Below are 20692 nucleotides of genomic sequence, written 5' to 3' on the forward strand. Positions count from 1 at the left end.
AAAAAATGTAAAATATGAACAATTTCAAATGTTTATATATTTTAGTTAGATATCGGTTTGCCTGTGCTTTGCATGTAGTTATTTCTTAATATGTAGCTGGCATGCTTATTTCAAATAAATCCCGCAACAGAGCATTTTTACAGGTTAATTGACTTGGAAAAACACGCTTGCTTTAAAGCTAAATTTGAGTACACACTCTAAATGCGTTATTTTTAATTTAGCTATTTCTCAACGACTGAGCGTGTCCAGTGAGATAGTAGAAAAATACATTACAGGTTATTTCATTTACCCACCCCCTCCCTAAACCGTTTGCAGTGCACAGTTGAAAAAGGGCTACTTCACTCCAAGCTTTTGTTATTCAGTAGATCAGCAACGTGCTTCAAGCTACTTGTAAGCAGAAAAGACTCTCAACAACTGACATTGATTTTGCCAAATCGATACACAACATTTAATAAAGAAAAGAAGTAAAACATAAAATGTAGATGGGTGTATGCAATTTAATCTCTGCTATTAAGAAGGAAAAGGCCGGGGAAAAAGCACTTCGCATGCAAATCGATGCATTTTCACTGGGCTAATATCTGCACAAAAACGTAAACAACGGTAACAAAATAATTGAAAAATTAAGCGCAACACAACGCAATTGACGTGTTCAAAAATGTAAAACTAGCACCATTCTCTTTCTAAAACATTTTACACCAATATAGCCTCAAAGACAGCAAGAGTCCAACTGATTTTTGAGCTGTAAACGGCCGGCTTATAAAAGACACAAAAGGCAAGCTACAAACGAATGCTCCTTTGTACAAATTCATCAGTCACTCCCCATATGCATCAATAAATCCAGCACATACTACTGATTCAGCGATTGAAAAAGCACGACATGTTTTTAAAAGACAAAATATGCAGTTAACCACTCTGATTAAAAAAAGGACAAAAAGCTCACTCTTACAACCGCTTGCTGTCAATAAACAAGAAAGATTACTGTTGCGATGCCCTGCTAATATGTCAGTGGATCCCATAGTTATTTAGTTTGCTCGATTGCTTGTTTATGTTTAGCACTGTGTATTTGTTGTACAACTATAGGCTACACATAGGCTATGGGCAAAACGAATTGTGCTATCTTCTCCCTTAAAACAAATGACATAGTTATGTGGTTGTAATTTCAGAATTCAAGATGAATAACGCTTGAGAAAAAACGTAATTGGGTGGAGTACGTGGAGACACCGGGTTGTATAGCTTGGACCTACTACCGTGTAATTAAATTTAGCCCACATATAGGAATGAATGAAATTAATCCTGGAGCACTTGACAAAGTAGCGGTGGAAGCAAAAATGTAGCGCACTGACTCAGTGAGAAAAGAAACTGCCCGATTTACACACGCGGCACAAACTATAAACGTATCCAAGAAGAATCCACAGGTATTTCAACTTAGAACAAACACGCAGTCACATAACGGTTTTCACCTAATGGGAAATAAGAGAGCCTGAACCGTTATTTAAGTCCTAAACTTTCGAGCAATCCCTTCCTTCCCACTACGCCTAGTCAGCCCTTCTTAAACTCTTTAGTTTCAACTCTGCTAAGTTCCGTGAAAGCGAATCTTAATACTACAGAAATTAAAGCACCGACTTTTTAAAAATTAAACCAGAGGAAATTCCGATTATGCACGCTCACAGCCTTTTAGCACTATTTCTCTGTGTATGCCGTCAACTCCCATTGAAACGTAGGGTTACAAGAAAATACAACAGGCGAAGGGATCGCCGGAGCGAACGTCCTGTTAACCAGTGACAAAATTACATCCAAACATTCACACACATTTCCGCGTGTCGTTTTCGTCTTTCTTTTCTTACCGTTTTTCCTTCTTGGGTTGGCTTGTTTTCGTCTCTTACACCTGGGGCCATCCGCCATGATCTCGGGCTTCATTGATAAGAGTGGATCAGATGGCAGTTCGCATGGAGTCGACTCCTTGAATCGGCAGCACGCAGGCTCAATATCTAACAACCAAACACACCAACAATATGGGCACTGGGTGATCCCATCTGAACGCAGGGCGCCTGAATGAACATTAAAATCATATGAACATATTAAGTAATAACTCCAAATACGTTTAACCCCGGAACATTCGACTGACCCTAAATGTTCTGCCTCTATCTTTTCTTGATCTTTTGATGAAACAGTGATCAAATGGAACGAAAGGACGGAGGACAGAGGCCAAGCAAGGCAGCGGGGGAGAGAGAGAATTACACCTTCGATATTAGTCATAATTCAAGATGACTGCCTTTGGGGAATGTGGTGTTTTACGGCATTTAATTTAAATACGAGGTGTCTGAGCATTTTAATCAAAGTTTGGCCAAGAACTATTTAGCTACGTAGTGGACGCGATATCTCGTAACGTCCTGTGACTGAATTGTGAAATAGTATGTAAAACTTGTTGGGGATAACTACTGTTGCAAATATTTTCGACAGAAACTTATTTAAACAACAGTTATATTTTTTGAGACTTCACAAAAGGTTTGCTCGATACAGTATGGTCACGATCAAGACACTGGATTTTTCCCCCCTCAGTGTGTCACACAAAGTTACGTGAATGAGAAAGTATGGCTCTCTGTCAAATTTTGGATTTTTGCAGATGACAAAAGGTTCTGTTTGATCAGCGGCAGCTTTCACAGACCTCGGCTCAGGGATTAATACAGACGGATGGCAGTGAAAAGATGTAACATGTAAAACTGTATATGTAACACTGGAAATTAACCCATTTTCTCCTGACCAAAACCACCTCCAATCAACTTATTGTATTCAATTTAAGAGTATTCTTCCAAACTTCAGCTCACCAGCAAAGGTAAGTTGAGTTGTATGTGACAAGTGTAAGTTTCGTTGTCTTTGATTATAGCTACAGCTAAATACTTTTACCATATGAGGGAAATATGCAGCCTTAATTAAAATCGTAATTATTTAATGCATGCAAAATAAACATGTAAGACTCGGGAAAGCCTTACATGTTAGGAAAGCAAAAACAAACAAACAGCAAAAAAAAAAAAACTTCTCTATTGCCTTCGTGGAGCCTTGATTTGGTAAAACATGCAAAGGTATGGATCAAATAGAACATCACAATGACACCCGCAAGGCTGGTGTTACATTAAAAAACGCATCGTCTTTTGCTTGGCTTGAGTCTTCGTGTTGCATCGCAATGGGAAACGAACCATGACAAGGAAAACAAACAAAAAACGCTCACAAAACATAAACAAGACACAAACCGTGGAATCGTGACAATCAATGGAGAACAGTTTTGTGAGATCTGGGAATATTAAGTTAAACAGTGAATCTCACTTGTGGTTGTGTCTCTGACAGTATTTATATAAAGCCAATATTTGTCATTACACTCACTAATATTTACATAGGCTGTATAATGAAACGCTACATATGTGCTTTAACTGTCCGTCTACTAAATCGCGAAACTAGGTTCAGCCATAGAAAATAAAATGTAGTTGCGTTGTTACTGCATGTTAAAACAGTAAAATGTTTTGCATTTCTACAATATATGTTTTCACTGGGACCCTACAACGCGCCTCTTTTCGTTTTGGTTCGAATAGTCCGAGGGAATTTAAAAAAATAGATTAAATTAATTAGACCATACAGTACTGAATGCAAAGTGGAACATGTGTTTGTTTGTTTGTTTGTTTGTTTGTTTGTGTGTCTGTAGGCTATGTGTATGCGTTTACGTATGTGAATTAACCTGCACCGTTTCACCTGCACAGGTAGGTAAACTTTCATGAAAAACGCTGAGAAAGAAGCAAAATTTCAGTGCAGGCAATAGAAGACATCTCTTGCGATATTAGCCAGTTGGGCTGTTATCTATTGCAAAACTGCTCATATAAAAGCAAAGAAATCACACCTACCTTATTATTTACGTTACTATCTTTTCAGAGAGTTCGGGTGAGGAAAAACCGACTGGAACAAAAGTAATCTGGAGAATTGAGGATCCTTACAAAATGGTAATAAGCCTTAGAAATAGTTGGAAGAAGGACCGTTATTCCTGCTGGGCAGGTTAGAACTGATCTCTTTCAGCCAGTCCAGGAAACAAACCTGGGGACGGACTGACGTGTTACGCCTCTTCTAATGACATTTTTTTCTTTTTCTTTTCTGTAATACAGAGGAGAGACCCTGAAACACACGCCACCTATCTTCACGGAGAGGGATAATTGAGGAGCACCAAACGTGAGCATCTTCTGGAAAACGTGATCAAGTTATTTCTCTCTCTCTCTGTCTCTCTCTCTCTCTCTCTCTCTCTCTCGTTTTTTTATGATCAGAGAAAAGAAAAGTAGCCTGTGTTGGATTACCTTTAAATCTAAGCAAGAATAATATTTGAAGAAAGTTAGAATACCCTATTCGGCTTTAACCTTCCACAGAAATCACAAGCGATCTTAAAGAAATCATCCAGTAGCAGCAAATGATTATCGCAAACCGAAACAGCGCCGAAATGTGTTTTCTTACAAGAATGTGGAATATTTATTTATTTATTTATTTGCCTATCGGAATATGCACGCCTTCGTTTATTATTATGACAGCAATAAATAAACAGAAAGGAAGGTTTAGCTAAAGCCTGGTTTTTATTTTATCGTTATAACTTTTGTCAGTGATTTTTGCCTGCTGTCTTCTTGCTGATTTCATTCAGCAGTATATATATATATATATATATATATATATATATATATATATATATATATATATTCCTTTGCTTTAATGGTTGATCTCCTATGGCAGCCTAATTAACCAAGGCGCCGGACCAGGTGTGATTTATTTAATCAAAATTCATATTCAGTAATGAGAAAACCCGAGTGTTGGAAAAAATTTGCAATATTGAAATAAAATTAAGATATGACCATGTTTTTGACCCCCCCCCCCCCCCCTCTCTCTCTCTCTCTCACTCTCTCACGGGAGGGAAAAAGAGGACAAAACATGAGCTGGCACATGCGTGAGCAACTTTTCATGCCAGATGTTAAATGTATGAACAGGGTGTGGTTTGTTTATTTATTTATTTATTTATTTATTTATTACTTGCTAACTTAGAGAGTAAAGCAATTTCTGTCTCAGTGCGTTTGTGTCCCACCATACGTGGATGGAAAGGCGAGGCTCCACCTTTGGAGAGCAGTGATTGGTTATGTAAATAAAGTTTTTTCTCTCTCTCTCTCCCTCTGTCTCTCTCTCTTCCCTATCTTTATGCAGTTATCTACTGTATGGATAATTAAATCATCAATCAAGGGGCTTGCCTATTTGATGCCTTTGTTCAAAGCCAATCGGGTTCCAGGGAACGGGTAAGCACCGAGCAAAGGGAAGATGCGCAACATCTGGAATTCGGAAATTTTCTAAAGGCTCGAGATTAGCGGCAAATTTAGAGTCCTGGTCCCTAGAGTCGTTTCGCTTCTAATATTTCTCAGGCAGTATATATGTATCTATATTTATAATATATGCATTATTATTATTATTATTATTATTATTATTATTATTATGTGTTATTTGTTTTGTTTTGCAGAGCTGTTTTCCACCAATTAAAAAATATATTTATTAATTAATGACATGATTTATGATATATATTCTCTGATTATTAATTTAGCGGTGGATATCTCTTAACTGGGATTATAACCTGCGCTTTTTTTTTTTTTGCTACGTTTTTAATTACTTATTGGGGCTTGAACAAATCTGTGATAAATCTGTTCTTGCCCTTATTGTTCTAATACTTTGTGTTTATTTACATGTATTTTTAAATCATCTATTTATAGGCAATGTGCTGACGTGCAATTCAATGGCCAGTTGTGTCCACGCGCTTCTTTTGGTAAGTAAACACTCTAACTCTCAATCGTACTTGGGCAAAAAAAATTTTTATGGTGCTTTTCTTTTCACTCTACCATATAGCTACAAAACCTATTTTTCCCTGGATGTAGTTACAGATGTAGGTTACAATAAATACACTGGTTAAAGTCCGGGGTATATTGTTGATATAAAGTCTCCGCGTTGCCTTTTTTTCATCGTAGTAGATGGTTTAAGAGAAATCGAATTGTTCTTCAGACAGGCTGCGATTGATGTTCGTTTTCAGCCATGTGTATTAAAATGAGAAGCAGTGCGGCGTGGTCACACAGCCGGAGTCTCCGTGCTGATGCGTCACCTCCAACGCTCGCTTGTTAAGTGAACCCCTTCCACAAGTGACACCCTTCTCTTTTCGCTTGAATGTCCTATACAGCGTGAAATGGGATTACGGTTGATAGCGAACCTTCAGTGGGACCTTGAGGTTAATTTGTCTGTTAATTTAATGGAGAGAACGTAACGCACCCATTTCAGCTATTAAGATTAAGTGATTGATTGTTTTAAGAAGGCTCCATACGGTAAACAGTGAACTTCGACCATTGAAGAGATTTTAATCCGCTGTGTAGTCGTCCTATTAGCGTTTCAATAAGGTGAAATGTCATTGTCCCGAACTCATGAAGATAGATTATTTTATATGTGTGAACAAAAGAACTGCAAGTGCTTTATTTTTAACTTAAAGTCAGCTTCTCTAGTACGTCACTGTACACTGTTACCTGTATGCAAATGAAGAAAAGTTGAGTGTGCGGAAGTTCGTAGGTTATATTTTATTATTTTATGGGTATGTTTTACATAAAGTACCGTGTTACATGTATAAGACATTGCAATTTTTTGAAGCACTGTTTTCTACTTACCTTGATGTGCAGGTATGATGAGATTTGAACTGTTTGAAGGATCACTAGTTTCTGTATGACTGACTGCTTGTTCTGTATGCGGACACAGTTAGGCCTACATTTTGACGGTGCACTTGAATTACCGTTAATAATTTGAAGTGCTGGAAAACAATAAATCGCAGACATTAATTGGATCTGATATACAATTGTCACAAGGACATTGGTGTTTTCAACAAAGCTAATAACTGACAGCATCACATCAGGTCTCAAGGCTTATAGTCATGTTGTCGTTACAACACAATGCAGAATGAATTCTAAGAATCACCATGATCCAAAACAGGCCTGCCGCACATGGAGGTAAAGCAGGAGAAATTAGTTGTGTTTTTATTTTTGTAAAAAATACTTCATACTGAGGTCAGTGCTTACCAACAGTATGTACTATAAATGTACATGTAGGCATAGCTGCTGTTTTTATTATTGTAATGGACAGTGTTAAGATTTTCATATATGAGTTGAAGACAAACCAAATCAGTGGCTTTTAACAGGTTACATCTGGCAAGTTTTTGATACACACACACAACAGAAAATGCGGGCTACTTTTTCTTTTGCTGTATTCCTTTTTTTTTGCATCATGTTTCTGTGTGATTGTTTTGAGGCTGGGGAATTAAAAATCTGAGACTGAAGCTGGTCCCGGGAAATTACACATCTGCAAAAAAAAAAAAAAAAAAAAAAAAAAGTGAGAGAATGCACAGGTGGTGGAGAGCCGTTCGCCAGAACTTCCCCCAGTAAATATGAACGAGCACAATGAAAGGTCCCGTCCTGTCACTGGGTGAACATCCTCGACGAGGTCCTGCTCTGATCACATCCGTGCCACATCTCATGACATTCAAACAACAACAAAACAAAATGAAACTCTGTTGAGACTGAGCATTTGTATAAAGTGCATTCCGTGGGGTGTGAATTGCCTTACCTAGAATTTAAATCCGAGCATCTTTCTGTAGCCTGTAAGAATATTTGATGAAAAACACAAGTCTTAATTTCCTATATTAATATCATTTTGCCGGAGGGCACACAAAATGAATAGAATACTCGCTTGGTTAAAGGGTTGCACAGAATATCTTTTGGATTAATTCTTTCATTTTGCAGTGGTATACGACATTACACGTCGTATGCATATATGTGAAGTAGTCTTTTTTTTTCCCCAGAGTGAGAGGTGAGTACAAAGGACAGTAAACCAGAAGCACAATGAGTCCTGACCCTTTTTTCGCTTATACCATTGTCTTCTGCAGCTTTCCTCTGACCCTCTGGAAATAAGAGACCCTCAGTCAAAGTCGCTCGCTTTATTCACGACGGCGTACGCGCCGGAGGTCCAAAAGAAAACATCTGTTTGCAGCGTGTGTGTGTGCATCTGAGGAAAACTGTTCCGTTTAAGCAGCGCTTGTCCAGCCGCCAAAAGGAGCGCGTTATTCCCCGAAACGGCACCGCCATGGCGGAGCGCGACAAGGGGGGGGGGGGGGGTGGGGGCGATGGCGAACTTTAACGAGCGGGAGAGCTCCTCGTTTGCGGCCCACGCGTCGGCTGCCGACCGGGTCTTCCTCGGCCGCGTGCGGCAGATTTCTCTGTGGGTTTCCCCGGCGCTGATATTCTGATGGGGACGCCGTAGATGTAATCTCATCGGGCGCGCCGCTGTTGCCCGCGGAGCCAGGAGCACGCCAGATTGATGGACAATTAAAGACCAGCGAGCGGCGAACGCGCGCCTGCGATCTCGCGGACTCCCGAAACGCGCAAAACGAATTCGGTCCGCATTCGCAAACGGGCCTCGCGGCCAAGGGAGAACTTTGTTTTCTTCCGAACCGTTCCTCCAATCAGAGGTCTTCAGATGTTGCTTCGGCCGCACATGAAAGAGAGCGGGGAGGGATCGCCGCGCAACGGAACGCCGAGGAACAAACCCTCACATCAAACAGGGCATCGATTCGCTCGAGTTTGCCCTTGTTAAATTCAAAAAGTGCGAGCCCACCAGAAGACTGCCCACGTTATTAGCCACGCTCCTGTGTCCGAGTGACTTTAATAGGAGCCTATCAAGTTGTGTACTTGTATTTCTTTAAAAAAAAAAATTATTTTCTCTTTTTTTTTCTCTGGAAAGAGGTCAGCTCCCAAGTGGCCAAAAAAAGCGCTTGCTTGAGACACGCTATGTGGGACTCAAGCAGTGTTTTTGTTTCTTTTTGAAGCTCCAGCTTTGTTACCCACGGTCAGAAGGACGGAACCAGGACACACATTCAATTAATGTTTGACACCGATAGAACTCTCTTTCCCCTCGCCACTCCCCCGACCCCTCAACCCCCAACCTCTTCTCCAGCAGTCCTGACCGAAAAGGTAAGTCCTCCAAAACAGGAGCCCTTCCACTTAAGAAATGTGACTTATTGGCCCGCCAAATTAATAATTGACGTTTGCTATGATGAATTATTAATCAAACATTTGAATAATTGTTGTATCTCTAATCTCTACATTCATTTGCATATTTGCCTTTTAATTTCAGCTGTTGTATGTGAAAGCCACTTTCTCTTTGGATTCAAAGATATTATAAATATGTTTTACTCGACTCCTCAAATCATACCTTTCTCTTCAAAGGTCATTCTGTGGAGTGGTCATTTAATGTGGCGCAGACTGAAAATCCCAATTAACCAATGAACATAATAACTTTGTATAGGTACACTTGACTGTCATCATTGCCATATTTAGATCTTTTGAAAAATCTTTTTTTTTTCAGTCCTAAGTATATTACACTTGCAGTAATTATGACTTTTGTTTTTGCACGATATATTATTTTTTTTTGACAATTCTCTATTATTTTAAAGGCAATAACATTATTCTGTATTATGCTAAATAACCGGGGCCAACTGGTTGTATAATGAATCCTTTATTCAGGCACCTGAATAGCATTATGACCAGGCTCTGTGCTACGACTAATCCTGCCTGAATTCCATGAAAAGCAAGCGAGAAGCGAGCGGGCTCGACTGCAGGCGAGAGAGTGGAGAACGGTCCGCCTGTTCATCCCGTCTGTCGGAGCTGTTCTTCACCGACCACCTGACTGTGTCACCGGCATCATAGCGCAGGCTGGACTTAATGACAGGCTAGGTGCAGTTCCCTGATTTAATACAAAATTGAATGTAACAGAGGTAAAAAAAAAAAAATGTGAGAATTTAACATATAGTTTTGATATTAGGGATGTTTATAAAATTCTCATTTTTTAAAATTCCACGAACGTTAGCGCTCTTCCGGTTCTGGAAAGTTCTGAAAGCGTGAGGGACGAGCGCGGCCTCAGATGTGGGAGGAGACAGACGTCACATGACACCGGTAGCTCATGACTCACGGCGACTGCAGCTGACCACCGTGACCAATTTGACATGGAAGGGTAAGGAGAAACTCACAAGGTAGGGAGGGTCCCATTTGCTGCATTTTTGGGCAAGTATAGGTCATCGTAGAGTTTTTGGCTAGGCCCTAATTTGTTGAAAGTGAGAAGAAGGGGAAAAAAAAGCCAGCCAATCAGAATAATCTCTTTGTTTACTGTTTTTACAAAGCAAATATTAAACAAACCCGCAGTGCATAAAACCTTTTTTTTTCTTAGAAGCGGTGTGTGTGTGTGTCAATAAAACAAGCTTTGAACAACCATTATTCTTTGTTGTTTTATTTTTACCTCATCGTTTGCTTGGTGATTCCCCAGCAGTGACGTACAGATCACTTGACTGAGGGACTCTCTTTCTCAGATGGACCCCTACAAATGCCACTCTTCTGGCACGACCAGTTAAGACGGCACAGTTTATCCTCAGGCTGAGTGCTGGGGTACGAGAGAACCAGCACCCACAATAACAGTACTTACCCGTCGCATGTGCGTGTGGGCAAAACCCAAACATTTCACCAGAAGCGATTGTAGATCTTTCTAAATGGGGCCGTATTAAAGGAGAGACATATCTTCAGCGCTCCAGTCAGGCTACAAAAAAAGATGTTTTGCATATCCAATATTGCAACCATTTTTCATCATAATTAGAGAGGGAAAGGCACAGTGAAAACTAGTATTAGAGCCATAAATTACCAAATAATGTAGGAAACCTAAACACGTTTTTTTTAGGGGTCAGACTCCACCGATATTCAATCGATGTGCATCTGTTTCAAGTGAAGCCCAAGTGAAGCGAATGTGAAGCGAATGTGAAGCGAATGTGAAGCGAATGTGTCGACGCGCGGCGACGACGTGACCGGTAATTTGCGACGAAACGGAAACGGAGCGACCGCTATTAAGATAGCGGCGTCAGTCGAAAGCACCTCGGCGCGAGCTCGATTCGGAACGCCCCGGCGAGAAACGCGCCGCTCGAGCGCTTCGGCCCCGGGGTTCCAACCCGCGAGAACCTGCCCGTCAAAACCCGACGGCGTAGGCCAACGCCGCAGCGGCTCCCGAGCGCCGAGAAGAGGGTTCGCTTTCAGCGCCCCCGCCGCTCGCGGTCCGTCCCCTTCGCGGCGCACAATGAGCCGTCTGACAAACGCGCGCCATCGCAGATATGAAATAAACGACCGCTGTAATCATTTTTTCGCCACTCGACGGCTCTCCGCGTCGCTGCCCTTCCACCCCTCTCCTCCTCTCGGTGTTTTTGTAGTGCCCTAAACAGAGAGGAATTGAAGGCAGTTGATTCGGCTTTGATCCCCTCGCTTGTTGTCAGAGCGCTCTGGATTGAAGAGACTGTTGGCTACAATTGACTGCGACAATTAGGAGATGATCGGAGCCCCAGAGTGGAGCACTTAAAGGGTAATTTACATGTCAGTTTGTCGAATTAAAAAAAAAAAAAAAGAAGAAGAAGAAGAAGGGAGAAGGGGGGTGGGGGGGTGGGGGGGTGGGAGAAAAAAAGATATTCAGCTCAGATTTTTTATTTCTCCGCGCCTTGTAAACTGTAATTTGTCCTCTGCGAAGAAAAAAGCTGGCAGAGGAGAGAGGATGCCCATTAGCATTTGAAAAGAAGCAATCATGAGGCCACTGCTGGGCCCATTGTCCACTGCGAGCGCTGATTTGCAGCCAGTGGGGGAAAGAGGAGGAAGCGGAGCGCGGAGGTAACTCTCCCTGTTTTGGCTGCGCCGACCGCTACCTTTAAACCCCCTGCCCGGGCGGCCGTTTGTAAGAGTGACGTATCGCTGGGGGGACGGCGTCGGACTTCTGGGTAACCCCGCAACCCCCCCCCCCAACCCCCCCGCGAAAGCAAAGAGGTTAGCGGTGTGTAAGCTAACAGCAGGTTGATGGGATAATACTAGTCATCTGTTGCCCTGTATCATCTTTTTGTTCCTCCCCTTTCTTCCTCTCCCTCTCCCCTTCCTTCCCCTCCCTCTTTCCCCCTCCCCTCCCCTACCCCCCGCCCCTTACCCTGTCACCCACACCTAATCCCTCCTCCGCGCTCCCCCCTCCCACGCTGGTGTTATTTTTCTGTCCTTACGTTCTTAGGGTCTGGTGGCTCTGCCCAATGGGACAATGAATGCTGGTGTTTGTGGCGGTGTGAGCGCTGGTGTTTGTGGCGGTATGAGCGCTGGTGTTTGTGGCGGTATGAGCGCTGGTGTTTGTATGAGCGCTGGTGTTTGTGGCGGTATGAGCGCTGGTGTTTGTGGCGGTATGAGCGCTGGTGTTTGTGGCGGTATGAGCGCTGGTGTTTGTGGCGGTGTGAGGGCTGGTGTTTGTATGAGCGCTGGTGTTTGTGGGTGGTATGAGCGCTGGTGTTTGTGGCGGTATGAGCGCTGGTGTTTGTATGAGCGCTGGTTGGTGTGAGCGTGGTGTTGTGCGGTGTGAGTGCTGGTGTTTGTGGCGGTATGAGCGCTGGTGTTTGTATGAGCGCTGGTGTTTGTGGCGGTATGAGCGCTGGTGTTTGTGGCGGTATGAGCGCTGGTGTTTGTAGGCTGGTGTATGAGCGCTGGTGTTTGTGCGGTATGAGCGCTGGTGTTTGTGGCGGTTGAGCGCTGGTGTTTTGTGGCGGTGAGTGGGTTTGGCGGTATGAGCGCTGGTGTTTGTGGCGGTATGAGCGCTGGTGTTTGTGTGAGCGCTGGTGTTTGTGGCGGTATGAGCGCTGGTGTTTGTGGCGGTATGAGCGCTGGTGTTTGTATGAGCGCTGGTGTTTGTGTGAGCGCTGGTGTTTGTGGCGGTATGAGCGCTGGTGTTTGTGGCGGTATGAGCGCTGGTGTTTGTGGCGGTATGAGCGCTGGTGTTTGTGGCGTTGTGGAGCGCTGGTGTTTGTGGCGGTATGAGCGCTGGTGTTTGTGCGGTATGATGCGCTGGTGTTTGTGTATGCGCTGGTGTTTGTGGCGGTAGCGCTGGTGTTTGTGGCGGTGTGAGCGCTGGTGTTTGTGGCGGTATGAGCGCTGGTGTTTGTGGCGCGGTGTTTGTGAGCGCTGGTGTTTGTTGAGCGCTGGTGTTGTGGCGTGTGTAGACGCTGGTGTTTGTGGCGTATGAGCGCTGGTGTTTGTGCTATGAGCGCTGGTGTTTGTTGACGCTGGTGTTTGGGCGGTGGCTGTTTTTTGGCGGGTTTTATGAGCCTGGTGTTTGTGAGCGGTGTTGAGCCTGGTGTTTGTGGCGGTATGAGCGCTGGTGTTGTGTGGCGGTTGGCGCGGTGTTTGTAGTTGAGCGCTGGTGTTTGTGAGCGCTGTGTTTGTGGTATGAGCGCTGGTGTTTGTATGAGCGCTGGTGTTTGTGGCAGTATGAGCGCTGGTGTTTGTATGAGCGCTGGTGTTTGTATGAGCGCTGGTGTTTGTGGCGGTATGAGCGCTGGTGTTTGTGGCGGTGTGAGCGCTGGTGTTTGTGTGTTTGTCAGTATGAGCGCTGGTGTTTGTATGAGCGCTGGTGTTTGTGGCGGTATGAGCGCTGGTGTGTGTGGCGGTGTGAGCGCTGGTGTTTGTGGCGGTATGAGCGCTGGTATTTGTGGCGGTCTGAGCAGTGGAACAGGGGGCCGCACAGACTCCAGTCTTTTGTCTGGTAAAGGGGGCTCCCCCCATCCCCCCAAACACAATCGCTCCCTCTTCTACTGTAAATGAACTAATCCAGCTTTGGCTGTCAACATAAACATTCCCCTAATCTAAATCTGTGTAATGCCCGTGTAAGAGGAAAAAAGCAGCAGGAGTGGTGGACAGTATTGACTAATCCCGGGAAATTAACATTGATTAATCACATGACCTGAAAATAATACCAGGCTGAGCCTAGATGCAGAAAACATGAGTGTGTGTGTGCATGTGTGAGTGTGTGTGAGTGAGTATGTGTGTGTTTGCGTGTGTGAGCATATGTGTGTTTGTGTTTGTACATGTGTATGTGTGGCAGGGGGAGGTTTTTCGGTTTACAAATAAAGGTGTCTAAATGCTTGAATCAGTCAGCTGCCTTCATCATTAAGGAACACTTACAAGGAACACTTTCAAACACTAATATGTCAGTAATATTTTTTCATTTCCATCCACATGGAGTTTTCAGGCGCATGTAATGCAAAGATAAATTATTAAGAACGAAAAGTTGAAATTGTTTCAAATGATTTCCTTTTTTCAAGCACAAGATAAATCAATTAATTATAATTAATTAGAATCCTGGTGACAAGCTGCCAAAACACATATTTTTTAAAGCGAATAAATGGCAAAAAAAACCCAGTGATTTCTGCGTCTTACATTTAAACAATGTTTGGAAGCCGGCAGTTCTGCTCTGTGAGCAAGCCGGGCTATTTCCAGGTATAATTGGGGTGTTCTGCATTGCTCAGACGCTGGATGAACACAGGGCGCAGCCTACTTTGAAGCTGTTCTGCTCTGAATCACCTCCTTTAAGACTGACTGCTTTCCAGCCATTAGTATGGTTGCGAGACCATCACAAACACCTCCTGTCTGCCCCCTCCCCCCCCCCCCGCCGCCTCCCCCCCATCCCCCCGCGCCCCCTCCCTCCTCCCCGCCTCAGAATCCAGTTTTCAGCACCAAAGGTGCATAAATACAAACAAAGCGACTCGATAGGGAGAAATGAAAGGAGATATTAGGGCGGGGGGGGTGAGCGGAATAATGACGGGGGTGGAGGAGGGGGGGCTTCGCGCGGTACCGCAGTAGCGGAGGAAGCGGATCTGGAGGAGAGACGGGGCTCGGCGGGGGGGGGGGGGGGGGGGGGGGGGCGCACGTCTCCCAGGTAATGGCCAAATGACGAGCAGACGAGCTGTCATCGTATTGATTGAAGCATTTTGTTCCAGCCGGTCACAATTAACTTTGATTTTCTTTTCTTTTTTCTTTTGGTTTGTCCCTTTTATTTTAGAACATGTTTTTGTTTTTAATGGAGAAATATCAGGGCAGCGCCAGTGAATTAATGCTGCCAGTCGTTAGCAGTCAGAGGACATGCAGGAAATAGAATGACTCATTTTTTTTTTTGTTGTTGTATTTTGACTGATGCCATCTTCAAGGACAAATCAGGCCAAGCAGTACACATGGCAGCAGTGAGTATATTTGTTAAGACTCCTGATATATCCTGGTAATTAAATCCAGGTTAATTACTAAAATAAGAAAAAATTCTTATTAAGGAAACAAGGAGTGCGTGCATTTGTACTAGATTAAATTCGATTAAAAGGTACAGCATATCCAATCAAATCATACACATTTTTTTTTTGACATATCAACAACCTGCTCAAAAAATATAGACCGTGGTTCCGTTTCCAGCCATTTTGTATAGCGCAACCTGGTTTTAAAACCTCGACCAAACGTGACCAAAGCGCACGACTAAATCCCAGCTAAATGAACTCCGATTTCTGCCTTATCAAAAACAAGGCCTCGTGCAGGGTTTGCTGAAACGCTGAGAGGAGTTATTTCCTCACTCGTAACTGTAACTCTGTGTTTACTCTCCTTCATCAGGGATGAGCAGACTTATACAGCTCCCTGAACCACTGCACTGAGCACCGTCCTGTCAGGCTCTGTGATAGGCCAGTGATCGGACCAATCAGAGACTCTGACCCACTCAGACCCATTAGCCTTCTCTGTCAGCAGATTACATTACATTACACTGCAATACAACACAATACATTGCATTACCACCCACTACATTTCTTTACATTACACACTACAATACATTACTTTATGTTGCATTACATTACATTACGCTACAATACATGTCTCTACATCACATTGCAGGACAACCCATTACTTCACATTACATTAGACTATGACACATTGCAATACATTACTTTACAATACATTACACTGCAATATATCACCTTACGTTAATTTACATTGCATTATACAACATTACTGACATTTGTATTTTACCCAGTGTGACTTATCCAGCTATATAAATGTGTTGTGTATTTACTGAAGCAATTCAGGCCATTGAATTGCATAACACTACATCACATTACTTTACAGGCAATTGTACTCTACCTGGACTGACTCACACATGTTTTATACACATTTATATTTACACAGCTGGATATATACTGAACAAATTCAGGACAAGCACCTTGTGCATGGTACAACCGCAATGTCTTAGCTGGGAATTGAACCTGTAATATGTGGGTTATAGGCCCAGAACTCTAAGCATTATACTACCCTGCCACCCCTAACCCTAAAGGCCAGGCTACTGGCACCATGGACCTGACTAGAACAATTCCCCATTACGCAAAGTCTGGGTTCCTTCAGTCAATACTTGACCCTCTGAAACAAAAAAAAACAAAAAAAAAACATGCACTACTTACAAAGAAGGGAATATTGCCTTCCTCCGGAGAGTCCGCTCGGATCAGAGACACAGGGCTTCCGAGGGGAACGGAAAACTCGCTGAGCCGACCCGAGCTCCTGTGTTCCCCGCATTGACAAGCTGTGAAGAAGGCAAACAAACCTCAAACAAATGGCAAAGTGCTGCAGTGGCAGTGCTCAGCTGCAGTTAAACAGATCTGGTGACATATGAATATAATATTATACATTCCAATTAGTCTGAGTCCGACAGAACTGTGGCACTTCGCTAAATACAGTCAGTATTGTTACAATAAGTTGTCAGCTTGTGACTCACCAGTGGCCACTTTGGTGTGGATATATAATCTGTGTACTTAACAGTTATGTACGCTGGCCCAGAGGTTTCTTTTTTGTACCTCTGGGCCACCGTAGTTATGTTTTAAAACAGTCTCTTTTCTGCATGCTCAGAGTTCAGTCCAAAAGCCTGCTGAACAGTATCTATTATAAATTAATAGCTTCTATAAAGGTCCAGGTTGTGCACAATAAATTAACAGAATTACTGTTGATCACAAGAACAAATAAACAGGAAAGAAAAGACCCGTGCATAATGTCAACACCCCAAGACAGCAAGGGTTATACATGTATCCAACGTACAGAAATTCAAATACCAAATTCTGCTGATTAGCTAGGGACATGTTTGTTGATAATTGCCTTGTGCCAGACTTTGAAATGCTTAGAAATGGATTCCAGAATAGCACTGGTAGTTGTGGGGGGTCAAAGGTGAGTTTTTCCATTTATTTATAAACGTAGGTGAGGGGAAACCAAAAGGCATGCCAAAATCTATGCGGGAGATGTTTAATTAGCTGCTTCCTCATTTCACTGCAAAGAGATTTGAGATGATCAAAGTGTAGTCCATTTATGACTTGATTTTAGATCCGAATAAACTGCTTCACTGTTGAATGTTTCTTTTCATTTTTTTGTTTTCTCATAACATCAGAGAAATCTATCATGATTTTGCTCCACAGTATAGTTAAGCCTGTTAATATCCCAGCCATGAAGTCCAAAGCTGTTACATGCTTTAATAAAGCAAGTCGCTAACAAGTTGCTATATTGAAACTACAACAAATGATCACATTCCACCACGTCAAGCCACCACCACTCAAGTTTCACGCTAGTCTGCCTGCACGAGACTTTGCTTGGATATAGCCGACGCGGTTGGTGTACTTCGGTAGAAGTAGTTCTTGATGAAACCGTTCTGCCCCAAAAACAAAAAGGATGCCGGTGGTCATGTGCAACTGAAAATATTGCTAAGGTAAGGCACAATTTCACAATTTAGCGAATTCAGTGTATTTCACATTCTAATCAACTAACTGTATGTTGAAATCTATTATAAAACCTTATTGATGTTAACAAGTAAGCTAGCTAGCAATCTCCTTCCCCTGACTGAAAGTGCCATTCACAATTCACAGCTATATCATATTCATTTATTTATATATTTATTTGGAAGAGTCTCTGACATCACGAGACTTACAGTCATATATTCATTGTAATTGATATTTCATTACATCTGAACTACATGTCAATGTTTTTGATTGAGTGAATATCACTCTGGATAGCTCTTTAAAGGTACACACCTCAAAATCCACGTTTTCGGTTTATATAAATGTATGCATATTAATTATAAAGAACATTGTTTTGTATGCGCACTGCTTTATTTTACACGTACATGTTTACTGACATGTTGCATTACAAAAGCTAAGATGTTTTATGTGTGTTTTCTTCTGCCAGTTTTGCTCTATGGTAATAAATAGGTGCTTGTACCCCTGCCAGTGTCCTGTTAAATGTGTGTTTGATCTGAATCCAGCTCCTGCACGGTCCACGGATCCTGAGACACATTCCCTACCGCTTCTTTTTAAAGGTGGAAGACCCTGTGTTATTACGGCTGACAGACATGCACTGCGAATAAGCACATAAATGTAGCACGTTCTTCAAGTCAAGAGTGTGTGAGTGTGTGCGTGTGCACATGTGTGTGTGTGTGCACGTGCGTGTGTATATGTGTGTGCGTGTGCATGTACAGGTGTGTGTGCACGTATGTGTGTGTGTGCATGCGTGTGTGGAACTGTGTGCATTTGTACGACTGTGTGTTTGTGTGCGTGAGAGAGAATGTGCGTGCATGTGCATACATGTGTGAATGTTTAGCTTTTCATACAGCACAAAACAGCGAAACAATAAAACCACAGGGAAGTATGCTTTCTTGTTATAATTATAATATTATATAATAACACAAAAAATGATATTCATACATATATATTATATATATTTAGTTATATCATTATATTTACATAAACAGGTTTGGTTTTTTTTTTTCAAAGAAACATCTACTTTAACCTGGGAGCTCTACTGCAGCTCTCCGCTCTCGCAAATGTAATCTAGTTTACATTTGCTTTTTTTTTGCCCCCTCATTACAGAATTGTTTATCAATAGGTGCACCAAGTGTCAGTAGTTTTTCTCATCAAAGCCGGGCTGACAAAGAGCCGTGGTGCCTGGGAACGGGGCAGCTAGGTGAAACTAATGCCATAGATGTTTGATTCATCAGGGGCTTATTGTTAACAGGGAACTCCGATTGTAAAGGCTCAGCCAAGCAAAAGAGTGCAGCGTAATCAGTTGGATTTATAGTTTGCAGGGTTCAGAAAAATCAACGCAAACCTTTGGGTCCCGCTAGAACCGCCACCCCCCCCCCTCCCCCTCTGCCCCCCTAACCTGGGACCCACCAAATAAGGTCATACTGTATGAAGGTTTCCTGTCAGGTGATAGGAGATATTGGGGGATTATGGCCATATGGCACGACCTATCATACCTTCTGACTTACGATAACAAAGGCCTGCTTTGTGCACAGGCCTGTTTCCTTCCATTGAAGACATTGGTTCTCTTTCTTTTCATTTAGTTTTTTTTTTTAAATGGTCACCTCCGGACAAGGGGTTGTACAGAGAGAGAGAAAGAGAGAGAGAGAGAGTGAGAAAGAGGGTGTGTGTGTGTGTGTGTGTGTGTGAGAGAGAGAGAGAGGAAAAACAGTCGAGGATGACAACACATGCTGCATTGGATGCCTCAAAGCTGGCTTTGTGCTGAAAAATTCTGGTAGACTTAGGGAAGCTTGTCCTCTGACACCCCTCCCCCAACAACTGTCACTGCCGCCCCCACCCCACCCCCCCCCCCACCCCCTCCTGACATCCCCCCTTCTGCTGGCCCCTCCCCTTCCCCAGTCTGTACCTTGCAGAAGAGGGACAGCCGCGTAGAGAACCAGATGTAGCAGGACTCCAGGAGAAGGGAGCGGTAAGCGGTTGTACTGTAAGCCCTAATGGGGGAGGTTTATATGCATGGGGCCTGAACTGATTAGTATAATTCCCTCTTTAATACAGCTGTCCCTCCAGATTAAGGTAAACCAAATGTTGCAATCAGAGATTAGTGTACCTTGCCAGTTATTAACTTCCCCGGTGTTCCAGCGCGCACGTCACAGGCTAAAGCTGCGTTAGCCCGCCGCGGAGGGAGGGGCGGGGGTGGGGGGGGCTGGAATGAAATAAAAAAATAAATAAATAAACGAGCGCAGCTGAAACTTGAACTCTTGCACCTGTGGGAGCGTGGGCTGTGCTGGGACGGGGTGTGGGGGGAACGGGACGTCCGTTGTGGGAAAAGCGAAAGCATCTGTACCTGAGCACCTGTTGCGTCCCGTCAGGACGGGGGAGCCCTGCCAGAGCGGCCAGGTGGTTTAATCCCCCCCCCCCCCCCTTCCCTATTGGACAGTCGTCAGCTTTGTCTCCGCTCGCGCTTGGGCTTAGCCCGCCCGGCTCCGCTTCCCGCCGGGAGGTGAGGAGGAACAGCGGCCCGGGGCGAGGGACTGGAGCGGAGTCTCGTAGCGCGCGTGCGCGCGTCGCCGCGTAGCGTTCTCCCGGCATCCCCGCGAAGAGCCGTCGCCGCGTCACCGGTACCGAAAACGTCCAGAAGAACGTTCCGGAAAACCTGTGGATGAATGTTTATTTATTTTTTCCTGGACGGGGAGGGTGGTGGTTTGAGGTTTTTTTTTCTTTCTTTCCGAGATCCATTACAATGGTACATTTAGATCTGCGCTGCTTAGCCAGGATGCTTCTGTAGCCTTTTGACACGCTAAGAGCTTTCTGTCATCGTCTCCGAGGTCTGTGACATCACTCACTCTGCCTCTCTCTCTCTCTCTCTCCCGATGGCGGCGCGGACGGGTCAGTTACTAATGCGCCGCCGTAAGGCCGCGCAGCGTGGTCGATGGATCGCCCAGAGAGAGACAGAGAGAG

The 20692-nt window shown here is 43.6% G+C and overlaps 1 protein-coding gene and 1 long non-coding RNA gene across 7 annotated transcripts in view; one reads left to right on the plus strand and one right to left on the minus strand.

Annotated features, from left to right (window-relative positions):
• Nucleotides 1-1974, minus strand: part of LOC135240562 (zinc finger E-box-binding homeobox 2-like) — an 85732-nt gene extending 83758 nt beyond the window's left edge. For all 3 annotated transcript variants that reach the window (XM_064310171.1, XM_064310170.1, XM_064310172.1), the window contains exon 1: nt 1845-1974. In XM_064310171.1, the coding sequence (XP_064166241.1) occupies nt 1845-1917 (73 nt within the window). In that variant the 5' untranslated portion in view covers nt 1918-1974. The remainder of the gene's footprint in view (nt 1-1844) is intronic.
• LOC135240563 (uncharacterized) lies at nt 1957-10350 on the plus strand. 4 transcript variants are annotated; one of them, XR_010325720.1, is made up of 6 exons: nt 1957-2833; nt 3919-3986; nt 4146-4229; nt 5218-5306; nt 5772-5824; nt 8912-10350. It is a non-coding gene; the product is annotated as an uncharacterized LOC135240563 (long non-coding RNA). The 4 variants fall into 4 exon arrangements; XR_010325719.1 differs by having other exon boundaries at nt 4146-4209; XR_010325722.1 differs by lacking the exon at nt 3919-3986.
• The last annotated feature ends 10342 nt before the right edge of the window (nt 10351-20692 follow it).

The sequence above is a fragment of the Anguilla rostrata genome, chromosome 15 (genome assembly GCF_018555375.3).
Source record: "Anguilla rostrata isolate EN2019 chromosome 15, ASM1855537v3, whole genome shotgun sequence".
NCBI classification, from domain to species: Eukaryota; Metazoa; Chordata; class Actinopteri; order Anguilliformes; family Anguillidae; genus Anguilla; species Anguilla rostrata.